The sequence below is a fragment of the Salvia miltiorrhiza genome, chromosome 6, assembly GCF_028751815.1.
Source record: "Salvia miltiorrhiza cultivar Shanhuang (shh) chromosome 6, IMPLAD_Smil_shh, whole genome shotgun sequence".
NCBI lineage: Eukaryota > Viridiplantae > Streptophyta > Magnoliopsida > Lamiales > Lamiaceae > Salvia > Salvia miltiorrhiza.
Genome location: NC_080392.1, coordinates 34057469 through 34079520, shown reverse-complemented (window position 1 = coordinate 34079520; position 22052 = coordinate 34057469). Strand labels below are relative to the sequence as shown.

The following is a 22052-nucleotide window of genomic DNA, read 5'->3' as shown; positions in this document are numbered from 1 at the left end:
TTTGATAAATACAAAAACCTCTAATTAATATGATGATTCAGCATTGTCATTCGTTTTCATTAGGAAGTTGAGTTTTCTTTTTATAGGTACTAAGTCAAGACGAAGTATCTGACGGAATCCGGTGAAAAGTTCAAATGTATGTTAGGATCTCATAAGAGAATAATATTAATTGCAGAATATTCTCATGCAAATTCAATAACAAAACTATCACATAACATATACAGTATGATGGAAAAACATATTGAATGTGTTTCATTGTTGTTGGATCGTACTTGGTTATCTACATGCCTCCATCTTTTCCCTTTTCTCAAAACCCTAGCCTCCTTCTTTTTTTTTTTTTTGAGAAAGGAAGAGAGCTTTAACATTAAACCAGAACAGAGGAGTTCAAAACATCCGCATGGGAAAACAAACCAGGAGGAAAAGAATCAAGAAACATAGGTAAAGAGCAAGACGAAAGCGCGAATTTTGAAAGACGATCAGCCATAGCATTCCCTTCCCGAGGTGTCCAATAAAATTCGCATCTTGTGAAGTTATCAGCGATGAGTAGGATCTTAGCAGTTGTGTCTCCAATATAAGAAGGATCCGCCACCCGATTGTGAAGACGCCAATAAAGAGTTTGGCTATCAGTTTCCAGCATGACATCGTTGAGGCCTCGAGCAGCACACGCTTGAATACCCTCTAGAATTGCTAAGGCTTCCCCCTCTTCCACCGTGACAGCGCCTGGGAAAAAACCATGTAAGCAACCAATAACAGCACCATTCGAATCAGTAAAAACCACGCCAACTCCCGCACCAGCACCAATCTTAATTGCTGCATCACATGAAACTTTGATTTGGCCCTCTCTTGCATGGGTTCGCCTGGCTGGGCTGGTGTGATTCTGGTGTCCCGACACCAAGGTAGTCCATAACGCCCGTTGAGCAGTCGACCAACATTCCAGATGAGTGATCTCTCGGCTTTAAAACAGCAGCATGTTACGCGCATACCATATCGCCCAAACAGTGGAAGCAAAAAGATTGTGAACCTCCCGGTGAGGATTTCTACGGATGCTATCAAACCAGTCAGCTATAGAAGTTTCACCTCTGTGTTGAAGCGAGTTCAATCGAAGGGGAGAAGCCTCCCAGCAAAAGGATGCCCAAGAGCAATCGCGAAGAGCATGCTCAAGAGTCTCCATCTCAGTCCCACATCTTCGACACATGGGGTCAATGTTAAGAGATCTACTAATCAGAGCTGCAGCGGTAGGGACGGCTCCGGCCAAGCAACGCCAAAGAAAAAGTTTAACTTTGGGAATAACATCTAAACTCCAGATCCAATTCCAAAGCGGGTCTGAGGAGGAGGAAGACGAGGCCTCGCTGCGTTGTTTTATAGAGCAAGCTAAATGATATCTTGATTTGACAGTATAAGCATTATACTTTCCCAAAGGCCAAAGCGGAATATCAGCTCTAGCCGAAGGCTGCACCTGAGTCGTAACCTTCCATAAGTCACATGTCGGGAGAACATCAGCTAACAAGTCCCTATCCCACGTCCAAGAGTCAGCAAGAATGAATTCATTAATAGTTACACCCTTCCAATCATTTGAAACTGACGCAGCAAGAAAATTTCCAGATCCATCTGGTAACCACCGATCAAAACCCATGCGAATTCTACTTCCATCTCCCACCTTCCAAGCAATACCTTCCCTCAATAAATCCCTTCCAACTAGTAAACTTTTCCAAGTAAAAGATGGGTTGTGAGGTTTACTAGCAAGGAGTGGATCATGTCTGGGAAAATAACGCGCTTTAAGGGAACGAGCCAAAAGAGTATTACCATTGTTCAAAATTCTCCATGCTTGTTTAGCCAACATAGCTTGATTAAACAAACTAATATCTCTAAAACCCATACCACCTTCACTTTTCGGTCTGCAAAGTTTACTCCAACTCTTCCAATGGATGCGTCGTTCCTCCTTTTTTTGTCCCCAAAAAAAACTAGCAGCAATACTATTTAAACGTTGACAAACTTGGTCCGGCACATCAAAACAGCTCATCAGGTAAGTCGGAATGGATTGAAGAACTGACTTAATGAGAACGGTTTTACCTGCCCCCGACAAGTATCGGCGCTTCCAGTCCTTGGCTTTCTTTCTAGTACGGTCCACCAACATCTGAAAGATTTCAGTTTTAGATCTTCTCACTGTACTCGGAATTCCCAAATATTTGCCATGTTGAGGGGCACACACAACTCCAAGATGATTCGCAAGAGCCAATCTCACATCAGCTGCGACACCCTTGCTGAAGGTGATGTCGGATTTCTCCAAACTAACTTTCTGCCCGGACACGCCTTCATACCTCCACAGAATGTCCTTAACCACCTCTATCTCATTCAAATTTGCCCGGCCGAAGATAATGCAATCATCAGCAAAAAGGAGGTGACTAACTCTTGGTGCCGAGCGACACAACCGAGCACCATGAATGAGCCCACGATTCTCAGCTTGACGAAGAAGACCCGAGAGAGCCTCAGCGCAAAACAGAAACAAGAAAGGCGATAGAGGATCTCCTTGCCTCAAACCCCGTGAAGGAACAAACGGATCTCCTGGAAAACCATTCACAAGAACATGAAAAGAGACAGAAGTAACACAACGCATGATAAGATCAACAAACGAAGAGTGAAAACCAAGTTGTCTAATCATTGCCTCGAGAAAACACCACTCCACCCTATCATAAGCTTTGGCCATGTCAAGTTTAAAGGCGAAGCTACCATGCGCACTAGCCTTATTAAGTTTCATCATGTGGAAAATCTCAAAAGCAAGTAAAGCGTTATCAGTAATTTGACGACCAGGAACAAAAGCAGACTGACTCTCATGAATAATAAAAGGGAGGATGGACTTCAACCGATTGGTGATCACTTTGGAAATTATCTTATAGACAACATTACAAAGACTGATAGGACGGAAGTCGACCGGGGAAGAGCATTTTTTCTTTTTTGGAATCAAGCATAAGAAAGTAGAATTAATAGGTTCGGGAGAAGCCCCATTATTCAGCACATTAAGAACTAAAGGAACAACATCATTTTTTGCAGACGACCAAGAGAAAGTATAGAAGAGTACATGCATACCATCCGGCCCAGGGGCTTTAAGAGGAGCCATATGTTTGAGGACCTGAGAGACTTTCCTGTGGGTGTAAGGGGAGATGAGTGAGTTGTTCATGTCATCAGTGACCACAGGTTCAATGGAGCTGAGGATATCCGCCGGGTCCTGAGTTGTTCCAGCGGTGAAGAGCGTACTGAAATAGAGCTTGAAGATCTCGTCCATTTCCTGGAAATTGCGGGTAACAGAGCCATCATCTTTCTTAATTTCACGAATAAAATTGCGCCGCTTTCGACCTTCAGCAACCTTATGGAAAAAGTCGGTATTTCTATCTCCTTCATTCATCCAGTCAACTCTTGATCTTTGTTTCCACATAAGTTCCTCCTTTTGAAGCAAGTCATCAATCTCCTTTTCAATCAATCGTTGTTGTTCCTTTGAATGAGGGTCGCAATGGGGTTGTTGCAGCTCAGCAAGCTCTTCCCGAAGCTTTGCGCATTTTTTCCGAACCTGCCCAAATTCCCTAGTTTCCCATATTTTTAGCTCCCTTCCCATAGCTGTGATTTTATCATTGAACTCAGCAACCGAAGAAACCAGCCCCCTGGAATCCCACATTCTCTCGCAAAGCTCCCTACACCCATCCTCCTTGAGCCACATAGCCTCAAATCTGAAAGGCCGAGGCCTCATCCGCTGTTCTTCTTCAGCCATGTTTTCAAGTGATAACAACAGAGGGCAGTGATCACTTGATTTGCGAAGAAGATGAGTAACGCAAAACCCAGGGAAAGTATGGATCCAAGTGTTATTTTCGAAGATTCTATCCAGCCTCTCAATAATATTATCATTCCCCGATTGGTTGTTCGTCCAAGTGAAGGGATTTCCACTATATCCCAAGTCCGAAAGCTCACAAAAAGCCACTGCTTCCTTGAAAGCAGCTAATCTAATATCATGTTTTGCATTGCCTCCTCGCTTCTCATAATGGTACATAGTTTCGTTAAAATCACCTCCACAAATCCACTTATCCGCCACTTGAGGCGCTAGAGTTTTCATGAATTCCCACGTAAGATAGTGATCTGTTGTGTTGCTCCATCCATAAATGCCGCAAAAGTCCCAAACCTCATTCCTATGGTCCACCACCGACGCCAAAATGTGATTACTAGAGGAGGATTTGATTGAAATCTCAACGTTCTCAGTCCACAACAAGCATAAACCCCCATGTCTACCTCCTGTAATAACATCACACTCCACCACGAACTGATTTGCCATACCAGTAGACACCATGATCGAACTCCATTCTTCCATACACAGCTTAGTCTCCATAAGAAAGACTAAGTCGGGATGCTTATGTTTGGTGAGCCAAACAAGTTGACGAATTGTCGATTGGTTCCCAAGCCCTCAACAATTCCACAGTAAGCAATTCATTGTGCCCGGCGGGATTGCTCCGTTGCAATCACCGCCGATAATGCATTTGAGGAGGGAACGTCTTCAATGATAGTACCTTTGAATCTTTTTTGAACGAGCTCCAGTGCGCCATCGTTGCACGACATGTTAGAAACTCCACTCTCCACCTCGCACGAGTAGCGTTTCTTAGAACTAGCAGGCTTTTGGATTTTGGTTAGGGAAGAGGACTTGTCAGGAATGGTGGGATGTTTGGATATAGGGGTTCTGGGTTTGCGGGTCCAATTCTTTTGTTTGGGTGTTTTTTGGGTATCGGTTGGGGCAGAGGGTGTTTGGCTTTGAAGCATTTTGAGAATATCTTGTGTTGGAGTGAAGGGAGCTATGGGAATGTCAGTGAGTTTGGTATCAGAAATAGCAGAAGCATGGAGAGGAGAGAGGCTAGCTTGGCTAAGGAGAGAACTTTTTCCAGGTAGAGGTTTTTGGTGGGTAAGTTGATGATGGGTTTCAGTGAATTTAGGTATGGTATGGGAGTTAGAGTCAGCTGTCTGCTTTTTGGGTGGTTGGCTAGATATTGCATGGGTTTTTTCATCTGGTGGGTTGAAAGATAGGGGGGTGGGCATGGTCGGTGGGAATGGGACTTATTTGACCAATTTTTTTTAGAGTTTGGGTGTGATTGGGCATTCGTTTGTTGGCCAGGGGTACGAAGGCGTTTGAGGGGTGAGGCTTTAAGGAAAGGTCCATACAATAAATCTTCGAATTGCTTCCCATTTTCATCACTCTCCGACTCCTTCTCGCAAGAACGCGTGTGGTGCCCAATCAATCCACACTTATAGCAGAAAATGGGAAAATTCTCGTACTTTAAGGGGATCCAAAGCGTCTGACCCTCGAAGAGAATGGTAAGTCCCCTCATAAGGGGAATGGTGATATCCAGACTGATTTTAATACGAGCAAAGCAACCAGCAAATTTTCCAGCCATGTCAATATCCTGCACTTCCCTAATTTTGGCTGCAATATTCTCGAGAATAGTAGGGTTCATGCACCGCATTGGAAGATCATAGACTCTCACCCAAAAGCTGCTTTTAGTGATCTTAATATTAGAAGGTTGGGTCGATCCATCCAACGGGGCGATGGCAAACAAGTGTCCATCAAAATGCCACGGCTGACGGCTCAAAACCCATTCACGATCTTCATAGTTGGCGAAGGTGAACAGAAACAGATTTTTCCTCCATTCCCGTGCCGTAAACTCCAACTTGGTTTTCCATGATTTTTTCATAATCTCCAATATGTGGAATCCATTCGGGGGTTTGTTACAGATCAAACGCCCAACCAACTCAAAAGAAATATTTTCTGACTTTAAGCTTTCGACCGCAATGGACCCAGAAATATCAGTCACTTCATCCTCTCGTTTAGTACGCTCTTCCGGGCCGGTTGCGAACTCAGGGCCTTTTGAAGATCCAGTGAACTCCATACATGCGAAACACAAACCACAAAAAATAAAACACAAAAAACCTCCCCAAAACCCCCACTTTGGAATCAAAGGAGAACAAACAAAAGGATGGGGGAAAGTGAGACAGGGAGAGTGAGGAGAGAGGGGGAAAGGGAAAGAAGACGTGAACGTCGACAACAGAAGGGAAAAACCCAAGACACAAGACTCGAAAGAGTGACGGAAGCCCTAGAAACCTAGAGGACGGAAACCCTAGAAGAAACCTAGGGGACTAGAGCATTAAGGTTTTTCTGAATAAAAATAATAGGTATATATAGTGAAGAGTAACGGGTCAAACCCCTACTTGGCCTGACCTAAGTAAAATAGGTGCGTGGGCTTATTATTGGAGCTTCATATTATTCTCTCAATTGAGCTCACTGAGCTATGTAGGGTGGTCAGTCTAGGCATATACTACTAAGACTAGAGTTGGGTCTTTCGTAAATTAAATTTCAAATATTCAATCGATAATATTAAGAGTCAACTTTTGAGATACATAACCATATTGAGTAATGAAAATTAATATTTGGCCTCCCATCTAAAAAACACAATTTTTTGGCCATTTTTTATGTTTTAGGACTATTTTGTCCATACTTAGGGCGGACCGAGTTCATATTAGCGCGCGGGTTGGGTTTTTGGATTCGGGTTGGGGCGCGCAGATTATGATTGTACAGTTGGTACAAATGGGTAAATTTGTGTCAATTATGTCATTCATTACGTTCATTTGGCACAATTATGCCTATTTATGTCAAATATGTATGAAGTTTGAATGATGGTACCGTTGGTAAAAATGGGTAAATTCGTGTCAATTGTATCATTCATTAAGTACACTTGGCACAATTATGCTCATTTATGCCAAGAGAGAGGGGGAAGACAAAGGGAGAATCACGTGTACGGGTTGAGCTGGGTATAGTAAGATCCACGGGATCAAAGGTATTTTGCACCGAAATTGTAAAAAAATTAGCCCCACTATAACTGTGAGTTAGCCGCATTCTTTGGTTATTTCATAAAACTATAGTTTATTACAAAAAAAAATAGTGAAATTAAAATAAAAGTTAGAAAATATAAATGAATTACTATCACTGCAGTAATTCAATGTATGATTTAATCCATCAATATGGTCAACTTATGATATTTTTCTCAAAATTATAATACTAATTCATTTTTATTTCCTAATGAATAATAATAATAAAATAATATAGACAGCATATGAGTTATATCTAGTTAATAATTATTTGTTTTAATAGTAACTCACACATCGAGCAAAATACTACTTTATTCAAATTTCGCTTGTTTAATTAACGAACTTCACTAAACGGGTTAACACAAATTTTTATTGAGCCAAACTTTGAATAACTCACGAATTGCTTAGTTCATTTACACTATGGAGAGTCTCGTACACTAGCCACATTGTCCGACTACTATATAAAACTATAGTATAGTGGAATAACAATATTACATATTAGTAGAATTAAATTCCAAATACTCGAATTCCAATATGCATAGATATAGAATAAGAGAGTGTCACATATTGATTTTTTCTGTTCGATTATTTTTAGTAAAAAAATGAGAAAATAGTAAATTGAAATAGAATTGTAGAAAATTAATTTGAACCGACACATCTATGGAATTTAATTAAGTTGTCCGAAAAAACAAAAAAAAAATATTTAATAAAATTATTGGAAGATAATTTAAAATAAGAAATCTATAAAAGAGGAGTGTTTTCCCTCCAATTTTTCCCTCTCTTTTTCTCTCTCTTCTCCCACCAATTTTTTCACTATTTTTTTTATTTTTTTAATATTTTAATTATTTTCTGAACATCGTCAAATTTGATTCATGAAAAAAAATATTCAATATGCATATCAAATTTAATATAGGGTTAAGTAACAAATTCCCCCTTATCGATGGCGTCCATATCGTGTACAGGACCCTATAGTCAGGGTTAGAGCTGTTTACTAACCCAACGTGGCAAAATCGCACCAAATTCCCCCTGCCACTTAACTGACGATAACGCTGTTCATTTTTTTATATATAATTAATATGGAAATCGAACGGTAGAAACGGGACCAAATACCCCCTTGCGCCACCGGGCCTCTTCCCATTTCCTTGTTCGATACAGGGCGCACCAGTTCTCGCCGCCTTCGGCGCAGCGAGGCCAACTTCTTTCCTTCCCCCTCACTTCTTATTTTCTTTCCTTCCCCCAAATCAAAATACATCTAGGATTTCTGGTTTTTAAATTTTGATTTTCTCTTATTCACACCTTCCACTCCATCACCATAAATATGTTGCCCTATATAATGGCGGAATGCCGCCCTCTTGTCTTGTAATTTGCAAATCATGAAGGCGCATAATTACGTAGTTTCTTGGTGGCTTTCTTTTTATGGTTGTGATCTTGTCTTGTGGTTATGGAGGTGTTGAAGATGTCATGGAGGGGAGGTTTCTGTCTTCTATCGCCGAAAAATGGATACAAATCTCTGAAAATGTTGGTGTGGATGTGGGCTTGACGGTTGGTGGATATAATAAAGGTCAAGGTTTTGGGCCTAGAAGGGGTTGGGGTGGTGGCCATTGCGGCGGCGGCGGGTTTGGCGACGGCTATGGTGGTGGGGGTGGGTTTGGCGGCAGAGGATTTGGTAATAGTGGTGGTGTTGGTAGTGGGTATGATTTTGGGGGAGGCAGTGGCGGAAGGTGGGGTAGCGGTGGTGGTGGAGGCTCTGGCATGGGCCAAGGTGGTGCTGGATATGGTTCCAGCGGTGGAAACGAAAACGGCGGTGGTTCTGGTTCTGGGATGGGAGATGAAATGAAGGATCTGTTTAGAGAGAGAATTTCATTTCTAACGGTGTTAAGCTCCGTTTAGTGGCGGGGAGGAATTTGATGTGATTTTGTCACGTTGAGGTAGTAAACAGCTCTAACCCTGAATATATGGTCATGTACTTGATAGAGATCATCGATAGGGGGAATTTGGTACTTAACCCTTTAATATAATATAAAAATATTCAAAAATAAATTTAAAATTTTAAATATTTTATTTTCTATCTCTTCATTAAAATTTTATAACTTTTTATTTATGTTTGTGCATGAAAACATAAATGGGGAGTTTGTTTAACTTAAGACCTATTACTCCGTATCAAAACCGGATACCAGCATAAGCCATGCAGCAGTGTGGTTGGGCAGCATGATCTGATTATCTCAAAATTCCCACATCTATCTAGCCTTTACTTTTCCAATTACTATACTCAGCTTCATCACCATTCATTCGATTTTGATAATTACTATATGATATGTCAACCATCCTAACTCTACTTTCATAACTTGAGCTTCTCTGTTGGATATATACCTTTCCCTACACTTCTTGGTTGTTGCTTCCCGGACAAGGGCTTCAACCCCTTGTGCTTTGCCTGAGGATTTTGTCGACGTTCTTGTGCATTATGCGCGTTGCTTTTTCTGCAATCGAATGTATTCTTACATCAACAGGAACAGATATTCACACACCAATATAGAGGGACTAATAAATAGTCGTTTCAAGATAGCACAGATAAAAAACTAGTCACTAATATAAAAAGATACAAAGTAACCCTTTAATTCAAGACTGGGAATAGGTTTATTTGTGAATTGCTCTCTAAATAAGGCAATTCACAACCAAGAATAGTTCGGTTGTGAATTTAGTCTTGAATTTGTGAATTAAGGCCAAAACAGTACTTTAAGCCAAAAAGTGGCTATTTTTATCTTTACATTATGGACATGACTATTTTCATATAATTAACTCAACAGATATATCACAAGACTCATACCTGATGTGTAGCAAGAGAAATAAGACACCAGCAATGGCCGTGCATTTGACAACTGTTTTCAGCAATGGGTTTTGCTTAGGCTTCGTAGAAGGCAGCTGGGAATCACTTTCATCCTTTTCTCTTTTGTCCTGAGTGAAAAAGGTGATCAAATATTAAATATTGTTCAATACATAATTTGTTGCATGACAATTTGTAGAAAATAATCACCTGATCGCAATTTTCATCAGTGGGAGAAATATTATCTTCGACTTGCACACGGGCTGAACCAGTTTCATGTAGATTTGTTCGAAAAATAGAATTATATGTGTTGGTGTCACCAGAAGCAATCTGAGATGGCTCAACTAGTTTACTCTTGGTTGAAAATTCTAAACAGACCAATCCCCCATTGTCAACCGTAGCTTCATCTGAACCAAGGATGATAGCCCCGTCAATCTCTTTTTCATTATCTTCACCAGAAAGAGGTCTCTCCGGATCATCATTTGCATCCAACACAACCCTATGGACCCCGTTCCCAGCAGGGTTGCTGGTTTGATTACAACATGACTCATCCTTTGAGAGCTTCAAAATGGACGTTTCACCATTGTCCTGTGATGGATGATAATACTCCACACAATTTAGAAATCTTGGTGCCATCTTAAATTCATCTTGTGAATCGAATAGTTGGGTGTGAAATGTGCCCTCCTTTGGGGGTTCCGATAATACAGGTGCATCTTTATAGAGTTTTCTAGACTCAAGCTCCTTGGATGCAGAAGAGTGAACGTTCGTGCTCGATGAATCATCCTCATCAAACTGGTTATCAAACTCCAAGTTGAGCAACCGGCCCAACACAGAGCTCATACTAGTGGTGGAAGAAACCTCTAAATCTTCATCATCAGAATACACTCTTTCTGATCCGTTGTGGAAACTCGCTCCTTGGGAATCGACATTTAGAAAGAAATCAAACATATTGTTCTCCCCATCACGAACAACAGAGTTACTGCCATCAGTTGCATGAACCATTAAATCTGAAAATGCCAAATAATTAGCAATGTAATTATTTTCTCCCGTCTCGATGCATGAAGAATCTCCCATGTATGGATCGTCACTCTCGAGCGTGAAGTTCACATTGGAAACATCCGCATTACCATTGCTGTAGGCTTGTCTCTCTTCACTGTTTACATGTGAATTGCCATCATATGTTTTTTTCTTAGAAACGCTGCAACAAGAAGTATCTTTGTCGATGTCAGAATCAGATTTGCATTTGGCATCTGATTCCACGAAATTTTGTGTCCTATACTGTCCAGATATATAACATTTTTCAGGTGAATCTTCTATGTCGGAATTCACTCCATCAGCATTATCAAAATTGCTTGGAGATGAAAAGGAATTGTCACCCATGTATCTGCTTTCTGCTTCATCTGACTCGTCTGAGCTACTAGAGTCATCATCTCTGATGTCCGGTGCATATAAATTGCTCTATATAAAGGCAAGAAAGCACTAATTAGCAACTTTCCGGAGGCATCTATCACATATTTTGGCTATAACAAGAACTTGTAACTCATGCTTAGAAGAACAAACTAATTGTCTACCTTTTTCAGCTTCGTTTTTGAGCCCTTACGTGAACCATAACTGGATGAACTTGAAAAGGTGCATTGTGGCGACTCTAAGCTCCTTCTTATCACCCCTACCATATCAGTTGGCATGGTTACCGAGTATATAACCATGTCGAAATCCGGGACCTGATTGAAAGAAAATATTAAAAATAAGAGCCTGACTGGAACGATTTGGAAGAGATGCTGCCAAAAATTGGGGAAACAGTTGTTGCTGAAACGGCAGAAAATAACAGGAACATAATTGTAATAACTAATAAGAGATATCTTACACTCAGTTGCTTAGACCTTGCTTTTTTTGAGAGAGCTCTTATGCAAATGCATACTTTTCGAATGTTTCTCTTCTCCACAACATCAGATGGTGAAAAAAGGTCGATGCCATTCAATCCCAGAATTTTGCATATCTGAATACACATAACAGATCAAAGTTTCAGCCCAAAGTATCGAGAGACAAATGTACTGCCTTTGTCAAAATATTGGAATTTTGTAGACATGACTTGTATTTCTACATCACTCAATTCGAAAGATGTGCTGTTACATTTTATTTCCCAAGTGATAGCGGTCGTCGTCCGTGGAGGGTGTATACACGAGGGAAACGTGCTGTTGTCAATTATTAATTTAATTGCTGGAGTCTGTTATTTTGTTTAGCGTTTTATTATTGTTTTGGATGGAGTCTGGCCCATAGTTGCATGGGCCTTACAGATTAGGGTTTTATTATTATTTGGGTTTTATTATTTATAGCGGGAGAATTAGGTCAGGGAGGGTCTTTGGTTTTCTGGGATTTTGGGACGGATTATTTCCGTAGGGCTCGTGGAGGATTCCTGTTGAGTTCATTATTATTCAGTTTTCCAGCAATAAATCGCCTTTACTCTATCAAATTGGTGCGGTGAACGATGGTTACTATGCGAAGTACCGAATCTCGTTTGGAGGATGTAGAGAAGGCGATTGGGGAATTGTCTGGCGTCGTTCGGGAGTTGCGGACATTCCAAGCGTCAACAGAAGCCCGCCACTCATCCATGGAGACCAAACTTGATGCCTTGATGAAGAAGTTTTCCATCTCTGTTGATACTCCACACGACGAGGAATCGGGCGGGAGTCACCACAACGAGGAGGAGATTTTACCACCCATGCACAAGATGGACCTTCCAGGTTTTGATGGGTCCGATGCACACTCTTGGTTGGCTCGTGCTGAACAATATTTTTTAGTGCACGCTACGCCCACTGATCAACGCGTTAAAATTGCACTCATTGCTATGTCCGGTTCTGCCATGCCATGGATACAGATGTTGCTGCGACGCTGCCCTACTTTGACTTGGTCGCGTTTTACTCGCGAGTTATTGATTCGTTTCGGGGATGGGTCTGCTATTAATGGCTTTGAAGCTTTAGTTACTACAAAGCAGACGGGGACTCTGGAGGAGTATATTTCTGCTTTTGAAGCTCGAGTATCCCAGCTGCCGGAATTCTCGGATGAGCAATACTTGGGTTTTTTCCTCGGGGGATTGAAGAAGGAACTTCGCATGATGATTCAGGACCCAACTATTACAGACTATTCTGCTGCTGTCCAGATGGCAAGAAAGCTCGACTCGGTTTGTACTCCACAAACGAGTTCTCCCTCTTTTCGGGTTACCACTACCCCCACGCCTCCATCACGGTCTAATTTCCAGCCGCGTTCTTCCCAGGTTGTTTCTACGCTGCAACCCCAGCAGCAGGCAGTTTCCTCTCACGCGTCCTGGACACCACGGCCTCCTCGTCGTTTCCGCAACATGACGGATGAGACGTACAGGAAGCACTTGGCTGCAGGTACTTGTTTCAAATGTGGCCTTAAATTCGGACCGACTCACCGCTGTCCTCCAAACACACTACACGTTATGGTGGGAGAGTTGGAAGACGACGCTGTCAATGACGTATTCATGTCGGAGGATAGTATTCCGACCGAGCCAGAACAACCTGAACAGCCACAGCTCCAATCTCTGGACCTATCTGAGTTGACATCATTTGGGTTTGATGGACCCCAAACCATGAAATTATTCGGCCATGTCGGTGCATCACGCCTCAAAATTATGGTGGATAGTGGCGCTAGCCACTGCTTTGTGGCAGAACAGGTAGCCCGGAAGTTAAAGTGGGCCATTGAACCAACCGAGCGATTTTCGGTGGTTTTGGGTGATGGTACCCGTGTTTACACCGGCGGCATCTGTAAGAATGTTCCCCTTATGATCGACTCTGCATTATTTATGATATCATGCTATGTGTTTCCTCTCAGCAATATAGATTTAATTCTGGGCGTGTCGTGGTTGGCTACCTTGGGGGATGTGAAGGCTAATTGGAACACACTTACTATGGAGTTCGTGATTGAGGGACGCCAACAGTGCATTCGGGGTGATCCTACTCTAACTCGCAAACCATGCACCTATCAGGAACTCAAGTCACTTGAAGCGGAAGACACTTGCTGGGGTCTGTTGATTCTGGATGCTGCTGCCCCTCTTGATCAGTATGGGGTCTCAGAGTCACTATCGGAGGCTGCTCGACGTGACTTGGCAGCTGTACTTTCTGCATTCCCTTCGGTCAGTACGTCCGTGATGGAGCTTCCTCCAGAGCGTGCTAGTGACCACCGGATAACCTTACATCAAGAGGCCCCACCAGTTTCCGTGTGTCCCTATCGCTACAATCACTTGCAGAAAGATGAAATGGAGCGCTTGGTAGCCGAAATGCTCGCTGCCGGCATTATCCAACCAAGTACTAGCCCCTACTCGAGTCCAGTTCTCTTGGTTAAAAAAAAAGATGGATCGTGGCGATTTTGTGTGGATTATCGGGAACTCAACAAACTCACCATTCCCGATAAATATCCCATTCCGGTGATCCAAGAGTTGTTAGATGAACTACATGGAGCAAAATGGTTTAGTAAGTTTGGGATGATATTAGTCTTGATTTTGTTTCAGGTTTACCACGCTCAGGCGGAGTGGATTGTGTGTTAGTCGTGGTGGATCGATTCTCCAAGTATGGTCATTTTTTAGCTCTTCGCCACCCTTTTACGGCGAAATCCGTGGCAGACATCTTCACCCGCGAGGTAGTTCGCCTACATGGTATCCCAAGTTCAATTGTATCTGATCGTGATCCTGTTTTTCTTAGTACATTCTGGCAAGAGTTGTTTCGTATGGCTGGCACTACTCTAAAGATGAGCTCAGCGTACCATCCCGAGACAGATGGTCAAACAGAAGTTTTGAACAGGTGCTTGGAGACTTACTTGCGTTGCTTCTCATCGGAGCATCCTAAGCAATGGGCTAAGTGGTTACCCTGGGCCGAGTACTGTTACAACACAGGATTCCATTCGGCAGCTGGCACTACACCATTTGAGGCGGTATATGGTCGTACTCCACCAGTTCTGCGCCGATTTCTGCCTGGGGAAGTTCGAGTGCAGTCTCTGGCAGAATCTTTGACATCTCGCGATGAAGTGTTGAAGCATTTGCGCTACCATTTGGAACGTGCGCAGCAAAGGATGGTACGTGAAGCTAATAAGCATAGACGTGATGTGGAGATACCTGTCGGTTCCCTTGTTTATTTGAAGTTCCGACCTTATCGACAGTCAACGTTGTTCAAAAACAAAAATCGCAAGTTGGCGCCACGTTTTTTTGGGCCGTTTGAAGTCGAAGCAAGGGTGGGTTCTGTTGCATATCGCTTAAAGCTTCCACCTGGTTCCAAAATTCACCCGGTCTTCCATGTTTCATTATTGAAGAGGGCGGTTGGTGTGGTACAATCGGATCCGGTTCTTCCAGAGGATCTCATGGCTGTGGATCCACCATTTTTACCAGAAATTGTGTTGGATCGTCGGACTATTGAGCGCAGTGGCCAGTCGGTGGAGCAAGTTTTGATCAAGTGGGATGGGTTAGATGCAGAGGAGGCTACGTGGATGGATACAACTGATGTTCGAGGACAATTTCCCTACTTTAGCCTTGAGGACAAGGCTGTTTCGAGCGGTGGAGTATTTGATAGCGGTCGTCGTCCATGGAGGGTGTATACACGAGGGAAACGTGCTGTTGTCAATTATTAATTTAATTGCTGGAGTCTGTTATTTTGTTTAGCGTTTTATTATTGTTTTGGATGGAGTCTGGCCCATAGTTGCATGGGCCTTACAGATTAGGGTTTTATTATTATTTGGGTTTTATTATTTATAGCGGGAGAATTAGGTCAGGGAGGGTCTTTGGTTTTCTGGGATTTTGGGACGAATTATTTCCGTAGGCCTCGTGGAGGATTCCTGTTGAGTTCATTATTATTCAGTTTTCCAGCAATAAATCGCCTTTACTCTATCACTAAGATTCATTGATGCTGTTAGTTGCATGGCTGAATGTTTTGAGGCATAATTTTAACGTGCCTACCATAATGAAGAAAATGATGAAAGTTATCTCATGATATTCCATGCATTATAATACTCATATAAAAGGTCTCATGTATTACTGCCTAAATGTCGAGGTCTTTGTTGTATTTCAAAGGCATCTCAACATGGTTACCAACCAACAACTGATACATTATAGATATATATTCTTCACAAGAGAGTATCTATATATTATGTCATGCAAATAAAGGAACTAGCATGCCTTGACAGGATTATAATTGATATACATAAAAAAGCACATAGTAAATCAGACCCAAAAGCACCATATATTATACACATGTATCTATACAAGAAAGGCAGCCTTTCAATTTTTTCAGTAAATCTCATATCAGCATAGACAGTGGAAGTGCTCTTAGAAGTGTAGGTTTTTCTGACTTTGGTCATTGATAGATCTTTGATTCTTGTGCTTTGTAGAGAATAAGGTATATCCATATATATGTCAAATTTTCGTTTACTTGAAGGTATCTTAGATGATGAGTATATTATTATACTCCATTTGATAATTGACAAACGATATATTATAGATATATATTCTTAACAAGAGAGTATCTCTATATTATGTCATGCAAATGCCAAGCAAAGAGAATGTTTAGAGTTTGTAGGCACAGAGCTGACAAACCAGAAGAATGTAATAATTGCAACCTAAGATTTAAAAGGAGTAAATTACGTCAATAGTATTAGCATCTGTATAACTGAAAACAAACTGAAAGCACAATTGCCTAGAAAAGTAAAAAAAGTTCACCCAAAAATGATGCATTACCTTTAGAAAGGAATCAACGTTGGAGTAAGGCCTGTACCTCCCACTGCTCTTCTTAGAAGCAAACGGACCGTATTTATGTTTCAAATGTCTGACCTCCATACATTTGGTCATCAAAAATTCCCACACTACTCTAGAAACTTGAAACCTAAAATGCCAGAAAAATATTATCAGTGAATTTTAAAAAGGTTTCTCAGAGATAATGAAGTATCTACTCAATGGCTTATTAGCAAATGCAATACAAATGTTTATCGTGCTCTGTTTTTCTGAGTTTAGGAAACCATACATTTCCAGTATGAAGGAAAAGCCGAAGACGTGAACAATCTCCTAAGTGCATATATATAAAAATATACACATCAAATTCCAACATTCTGTTGTTTCACCAATTGATAATGGAGTCAACATTCTTATTTCAAATTTTCAACAGCATCAGTACTTTCTCACGATAGAGCACACCAATTCAAGAACAAACGAAACACAACGAGAAACAGACGAACCTTTGATTCAAGTAAGTTCATCTTAAAAAGCAAGCAGAACACAGATACATTCCTCAACCCAATTGATCTTGGGATCGATTAATTTTGACAAGCACAACAGATAAGAACATTTATTCATTCAAAATCACATGTTTCTTTTGCCATAAATAAACCAAATCCCGGACAAATGCGTTCACAATTCAGTTACAAAGATAGCACTTAATAACAGTAAATAAATACTTTTTGCCCGTTTGAATCGTACAGCGTTGCCTCCGATATCTTCTACTATAACATTAATGACAACCTTTTTGGCATCTAAACTCAGTAAATAAATACCAAGAAGCAGATAAATAAAACCCAGAAAAGGTACTAAATTGATCAAACATCCAACACCAACAATCATATAAAAAGAACACAATGAATAGGTAAGAAAAAACAACAAAAATGAAATCCTCCCAATTTCAACAATAACCAAGAAACATAAAACACAATAACTAACAATATTTCTCCATCTTGAAGCAAATCGGGGAGAGGCAAATCCTCATCCAATCTCGAATTTAGAAGCTCTCCCAGCCATATCCGTGTTTGAGTCTGCACCAGTGAGTTGAACAAGAATCCAACACATCATAAACTTCCCATAAATAATTAAAAAAAAATTACAAAAATCGCAACAAATTAGAGCAATGATCGAGTTTGAGGTGCAGTGAAAGCAAAAGGGACCTGCAGGAAAACTTCATCCAACTCTCGGAAGCTCGATTCTGCCGACGACGACGGTTCGATCATTTTATATTCTCAGATTTCCCGCCTAAAATCACTCATCGACGGCTAGAAAAAAGTTTTCTGATGTGATTTAAAAGAGGAAAAAAGATGAAGTGGAAAGAAGAGAGGAGAAAGTGTGAAGCGAAGTGGTTTGAATTTTGTGTCCACGTACGTTTACGAGGTAACAACAGTGGCCGCGTGGGTAGTTTTATTTCCCTTTCTTGTTCATTAATTGAATCTTACATCCAAAATGAGAATTCAAAGCGATGGTTATGTTTTAATATTACTACAATTTTTGTGAAGATTATCGTATTTGCTGTTCCTTTCATAAATCATGTATTCTTTTCCTTTGATTTTATGGACGAGGCGCATAGCATAGCAGCTCGTGAATGAGACAAGCTGCGGATTGTGGGCGATCTCTTTTTGTATTTTCTCACTTTTCACCACATATATTTGATTTGATTTCTATTGTTTTTTTTTTCTTCCATTCGGTTCTCGCTAAGATAGTGCGTTCACTTAGAAAATGGTAGAAAATAGTCTCTCTCTTTTTTCATACGTTCAATAAAGTACTCCCTCTATCCCAATGTATCAGAGACTCTTTCTATTTAAGGCGTCTCATGGTAAGTGGGACTCTTTCCTTTTTTGGTAAAGATTTTACCCTTTAAACATATTTTCATTTTTTACCTACAAATAAAATACATTTTTCTTAATTTCTGTGTAAAAAAAATGGTCTCATATACAGTGGGATGGAGGGAGTATATAATTTTTTGGTTAAAAAAAATTAAGGTAGATTTTTTCCCTTTCTATTTGGATTGTGGATAATGTTATTGTGGAGATTTGTGTGATAACATTATCATGAAATGAGGGATTGGTGTGATGGTTTTTTTTCCATCCCAATAAATATATGATAAAATAGATGCAGATCATTAAAATATTATTGGTTTCGAGTGAATATATATTTATGTACGAGGGAATACAGTAATTACAATTTTCATTTCTTGAAACATGATAGAAGTTACTCCCTCCGTTTCACTATTGTTGGCCACATTCTTTTCGGCACGGAGATTAAGAAATTGGTATTTTGTGTGTAAGTGTGGTGGGTGAAAAGGTGAATAAGAGTATTTTGTGTGTAAGTGTGGTAGGTGAAAATATGAATAAGGGTAATTATTTTGCCATTTTTAGAAAATGGCCAAGAATAATGGGACAAATCAAAATGAAAATGTGGCCAACAATAGTGGGACAGAGGAGTATATATAAGTTAGCAAATATGAGCTAACTTTTCAAGTGACTAGAATAAGTTCATTTATCATGTGTTGATTATGTCCTGATAAATGTTCTATCAAAAAAGTACGCGCAGATCCTAACTAATAGTTTCATAACTCATCAATTTGACACATAATTGAATAGGTGTTGAGATGTGATGGTTTTAATTAGGGGTTATGGCAAAAAAATACATGAATTTTAGAAAAAATTGTAATTTTCACCTAAACTTTCAATTAAGTAACAAAATACATAAATTATATATTTATTGCAATTTTCACTTAAGTTTGACTTTAAACGAAATTAGAGCTTAGTTGACAGTCAAAATTAAGTCAAATATATTAATTTTTTGCTTTTTTAAACCTCTGAACTTCTAAATATTCTTCATCATCAGAAGTTAGACCAACCTTAGGTGAGTTTTTGACTACCAACTAAGCTCTAATTAAGCTGAAAATCATACTCGGGCGAAAATTGCAACAAAAATACTCCCTCCGTCCCACTCCAAATGTCCCATTTTCTATTTAGAGTTGTCCCACTCCAAATGTTCAATTTCCTTTTTTGGCAATACATTGTCTCTCTATACTTAATATTTAAGCAATTTCCACCAACCCACTTTATCTACTTTATACCCAGTTTATCTACTTTATACACATTTCTTAATCTTTGTGGCCAAAAGAAAGGAGACATTTAGAGCGGGACAGAGGGAGTATAAATTAATGTATTTTTTGGCTTAATTGAAAGTTCAGATGAAAATAGAGTATAACTTTTTTCAAAGTTCGTGTATTATTTTGGCCATAACTCCTTTTAACTACTTAATTTTAAGTCATGAAAATCTTACTCAAAGTTTATCAAAACATGCAAATTAGTTAAGTTCAATTATGATCAGATGAATAGTCAATTGATAAGATATGTGTTTGAAAAGAGGTTTCCAACTAAAAGAGAAAATTGTTACAATAAGAATAGTAGGGGATGGAAGTTTGCTCGAAATTAGGCTAAATATTACAAGCATATTTGCATAGATTTTTTAAGGGAATGTAAATGAGATCTCTAATAAGATAAATCTTAACGAACAAAGAGATTTTCAAAACTTTGAATTTGCACTGCTAAGGGTACTGGGAGCTAGCTAAGAGCTTGAGAGCTTAAGAGATTTTGATTGTGCAAAGTTTTTGAATGTGATTGTGTTAAACTCTTGAGGGCATTTATAGTAGAAGTTTGAGGAGAGCCCGTTCAAATTCGTCTATTGTGATTTGTTGAAGAACCTTAAGAGTTGGTGGGATGTCACTATCAGTTTTACAGTATCGTACACAATATTTTGAACTTACAGAGTATTTGAAGATTTTGTCAGACATTGTACGATTCAATTGAATTCGTCAGCTATCTTCGAGTTGCTTAACAGTCTTCTATACTGATGTGACTAGGAGATTTTATTCAAATATTTAATAAAATTGTACTCATAATTTTTTTATATAATAATTAAATTAGCATTAATTTAAATAAAAATTAAATATAAAAATATTTTAACATGCTAATACATAATTAAATTGGAAACTAATATCAGATTCACCAGCATATTTCCATTAAATGTGTTTCCATATGCTTAAATTATGAGAGCCCAACTAATATCATACTCACTCGTGTATTTCCATTAAATGTGTTTCGATATGCTAAAATTATGAGAGCCCAACTAATATCAGATTCACCCGCGCATTGCTATTAAATGTGTTACGATGTGCTAAAATTATGAGAGCCCCATACCGGAATTAATTATGAGTGACTTGTGCAGAGTTTTTTTATTTTCAAAATTTTAAATTCATGACAAATATTTGAAATTCGAAGGTGACTAGTACCATGTCGGCATGATAAGGAAAGAAAAGTAAATAGTTAAATTAAAAAGTTTAAGAGCATATATTTTATTGGGAAAATTGCACCTAAATACACAAATTTTGCCAAAAATTCATATTTGACGCAAAGTTAGAATTTTACATTTTAATATACCAATTTAATAACTTGTTCAATTTTGACACAATTTTCTTTTCCGGTTACCGGAAAATCTAACGTGACTATTACATGTCATTCACTTATCCAGCGTAGAATGGAAACGACAACGTTTTGCTTGCGTGTAATTACACGGCGTCGTTTTATAATAACAAAACGACGTCGTTTTATAACAAACTTCCAGAGTGCAGAGCTCCAGAGCCAGACTGCCAGAGTGCAGCCCTGCCAGAGACAACCCGCCAGAGTGGAGAGCCCCAGAGCCAGATTGGCAGAGTGCAGAGCTCTGTCACTCTAGTTAAACAATTCTCAGCAAATTCACCAAAATGAGAACTTGAAACTACATTCAATTGCTTCTGTACCGTGTCCACCCAGACGAAGAAATTACACTGACAATGAAGCAAAATAAAGAATATTAGGGTTTCGAAAATTTTCAAATTAAAAAGGGGAAATCAAAAATTTCATGGGGAAATCAAATTTTTCATGTGGAAATCGAAATGAAGGGGATTCTTACCTCTCCATACTGACAACAATAGAACTTTCGACCTGGATTTTTTGAAGTTCTAGACGTCTCCACCTTCGCCGGTATTTTGCACCGACATTTAATCACAGTATCCTCTGAACCAGTTGTCCACGACGAAGAGGCTGACATGATTATCCCACTCCAATTCTTCGATGCAAAGATTCAATCAAACGTGCTTGAAGAGGTTAGAAGCGTAGGGATCGCGTTTTCAAATTTGATGTGAAATTATAATTAGGTTTCAGTAAATTGGGGTTAAATAATGAAGAGTGTAAAACGACGTCGTTTTATTTAACAAAAAACGACGTCATTTTGTGTTTAGTCCGGCGAACGGAATGGAGTGTGCCGATGAGACACGTAGGCGCCATGTCAGATTTTAATTTGGGGGAAATGAAAATTGTGTTAAAATTGAACAAATTATTAAATTGGTGTATTAAAAAATGTAAAATTCTAACTTCGCGTCAAATATAAATTTTTGACAAAATTTGTGTATTTAGGTGCAATTTTCCCTATTTTATTCCGTAAGATGACCATGTATAATTTTACAAGGATCCACATAATATTTCTTCATTTAATTAATGGGTTCAATGGTTTTGA

General features: G+C 39.6%; 2 protein-coding genes across 2 annotated transcripts; one reads left to right on the top strand and one right to left on the bottom strand.

Annotated features, from left to right (window-relative positions):
- Nucleotides 1–8307: 8307 nt before the first annotated feature.
- LOC130990794 (glycine-rich protein DOT1-like) lies at nucleotides 8308–8781 on the top strand. Its single transcript, XM_057915027.1, has one exon. The coding sequence runs from the start codon at nucleotides 8308–8310 to the stop codon at nucleotides 8779–8781; it is 474 nt and encodes a 157-aa protein (XP_057771010.1).
- A 403-nt stretch (nucleotides 8782–9184) lies between these two features.
- Nucleotides 9185–18021, bottom strand: LOC130989165 (uncharacterized). Its single transcript, XM_057913103.1, has 8 exons — nucleotides 17645–18021; nucleotides 17424–17515; nucleotides 16452–16596; nucleotides 11577–11708; nucleotides 11284–11433; nucleotides 9923–11170; nucleotides 9716–9843; nucleotides 9185–9368 (listed from the first exon to the last, which is right to left on the bottom strand). The coding sequence occupies exons 1-8, from the start codon at nucleotides 17705–17707 to the stop codon at nucleotides 9230–9232; spliced, it is 2097 nt and encodes a 698-aa protein (XP_057769086.1). The 5' UTR covers nucleotides 17708–18021; the 3' UTR covers nucleotides 9185–9229.
- Between the last annotated feature and the right edge of the window lie 4031 nt (nucleotides 18022–22052).

Coding starts and splice junctions, on each gene's coding strand:
- LOC130990794 (XM_057915027.1), top strand. CDS start 8,308: ATGGTTGTGATCTTGTCTTGTGGTTATGGAGGTGTTGAAGATGTCATG.
- LOC130989165 (XM_057913103.1), bottom strand. CDS start 17,707: ATGATCGAACCGTCGTCGTCGGCAGAATCGAGCTTCCGAGAGTTGGAT. Junction 11,434..11,576: donor CAAGGTCTAAGCAACTGAGT/GTAAGATATCTC, acceptor TCTTTCAATCAG/GTCCCGGATTTCGACATGGT. Junction 9,844..9,922: donor CTGATGAAAATTGCGATCAG/GTGATTATTTTC, acceptor TTTTTCACTCAG/GACAAAAGAGAAAAGGATGA.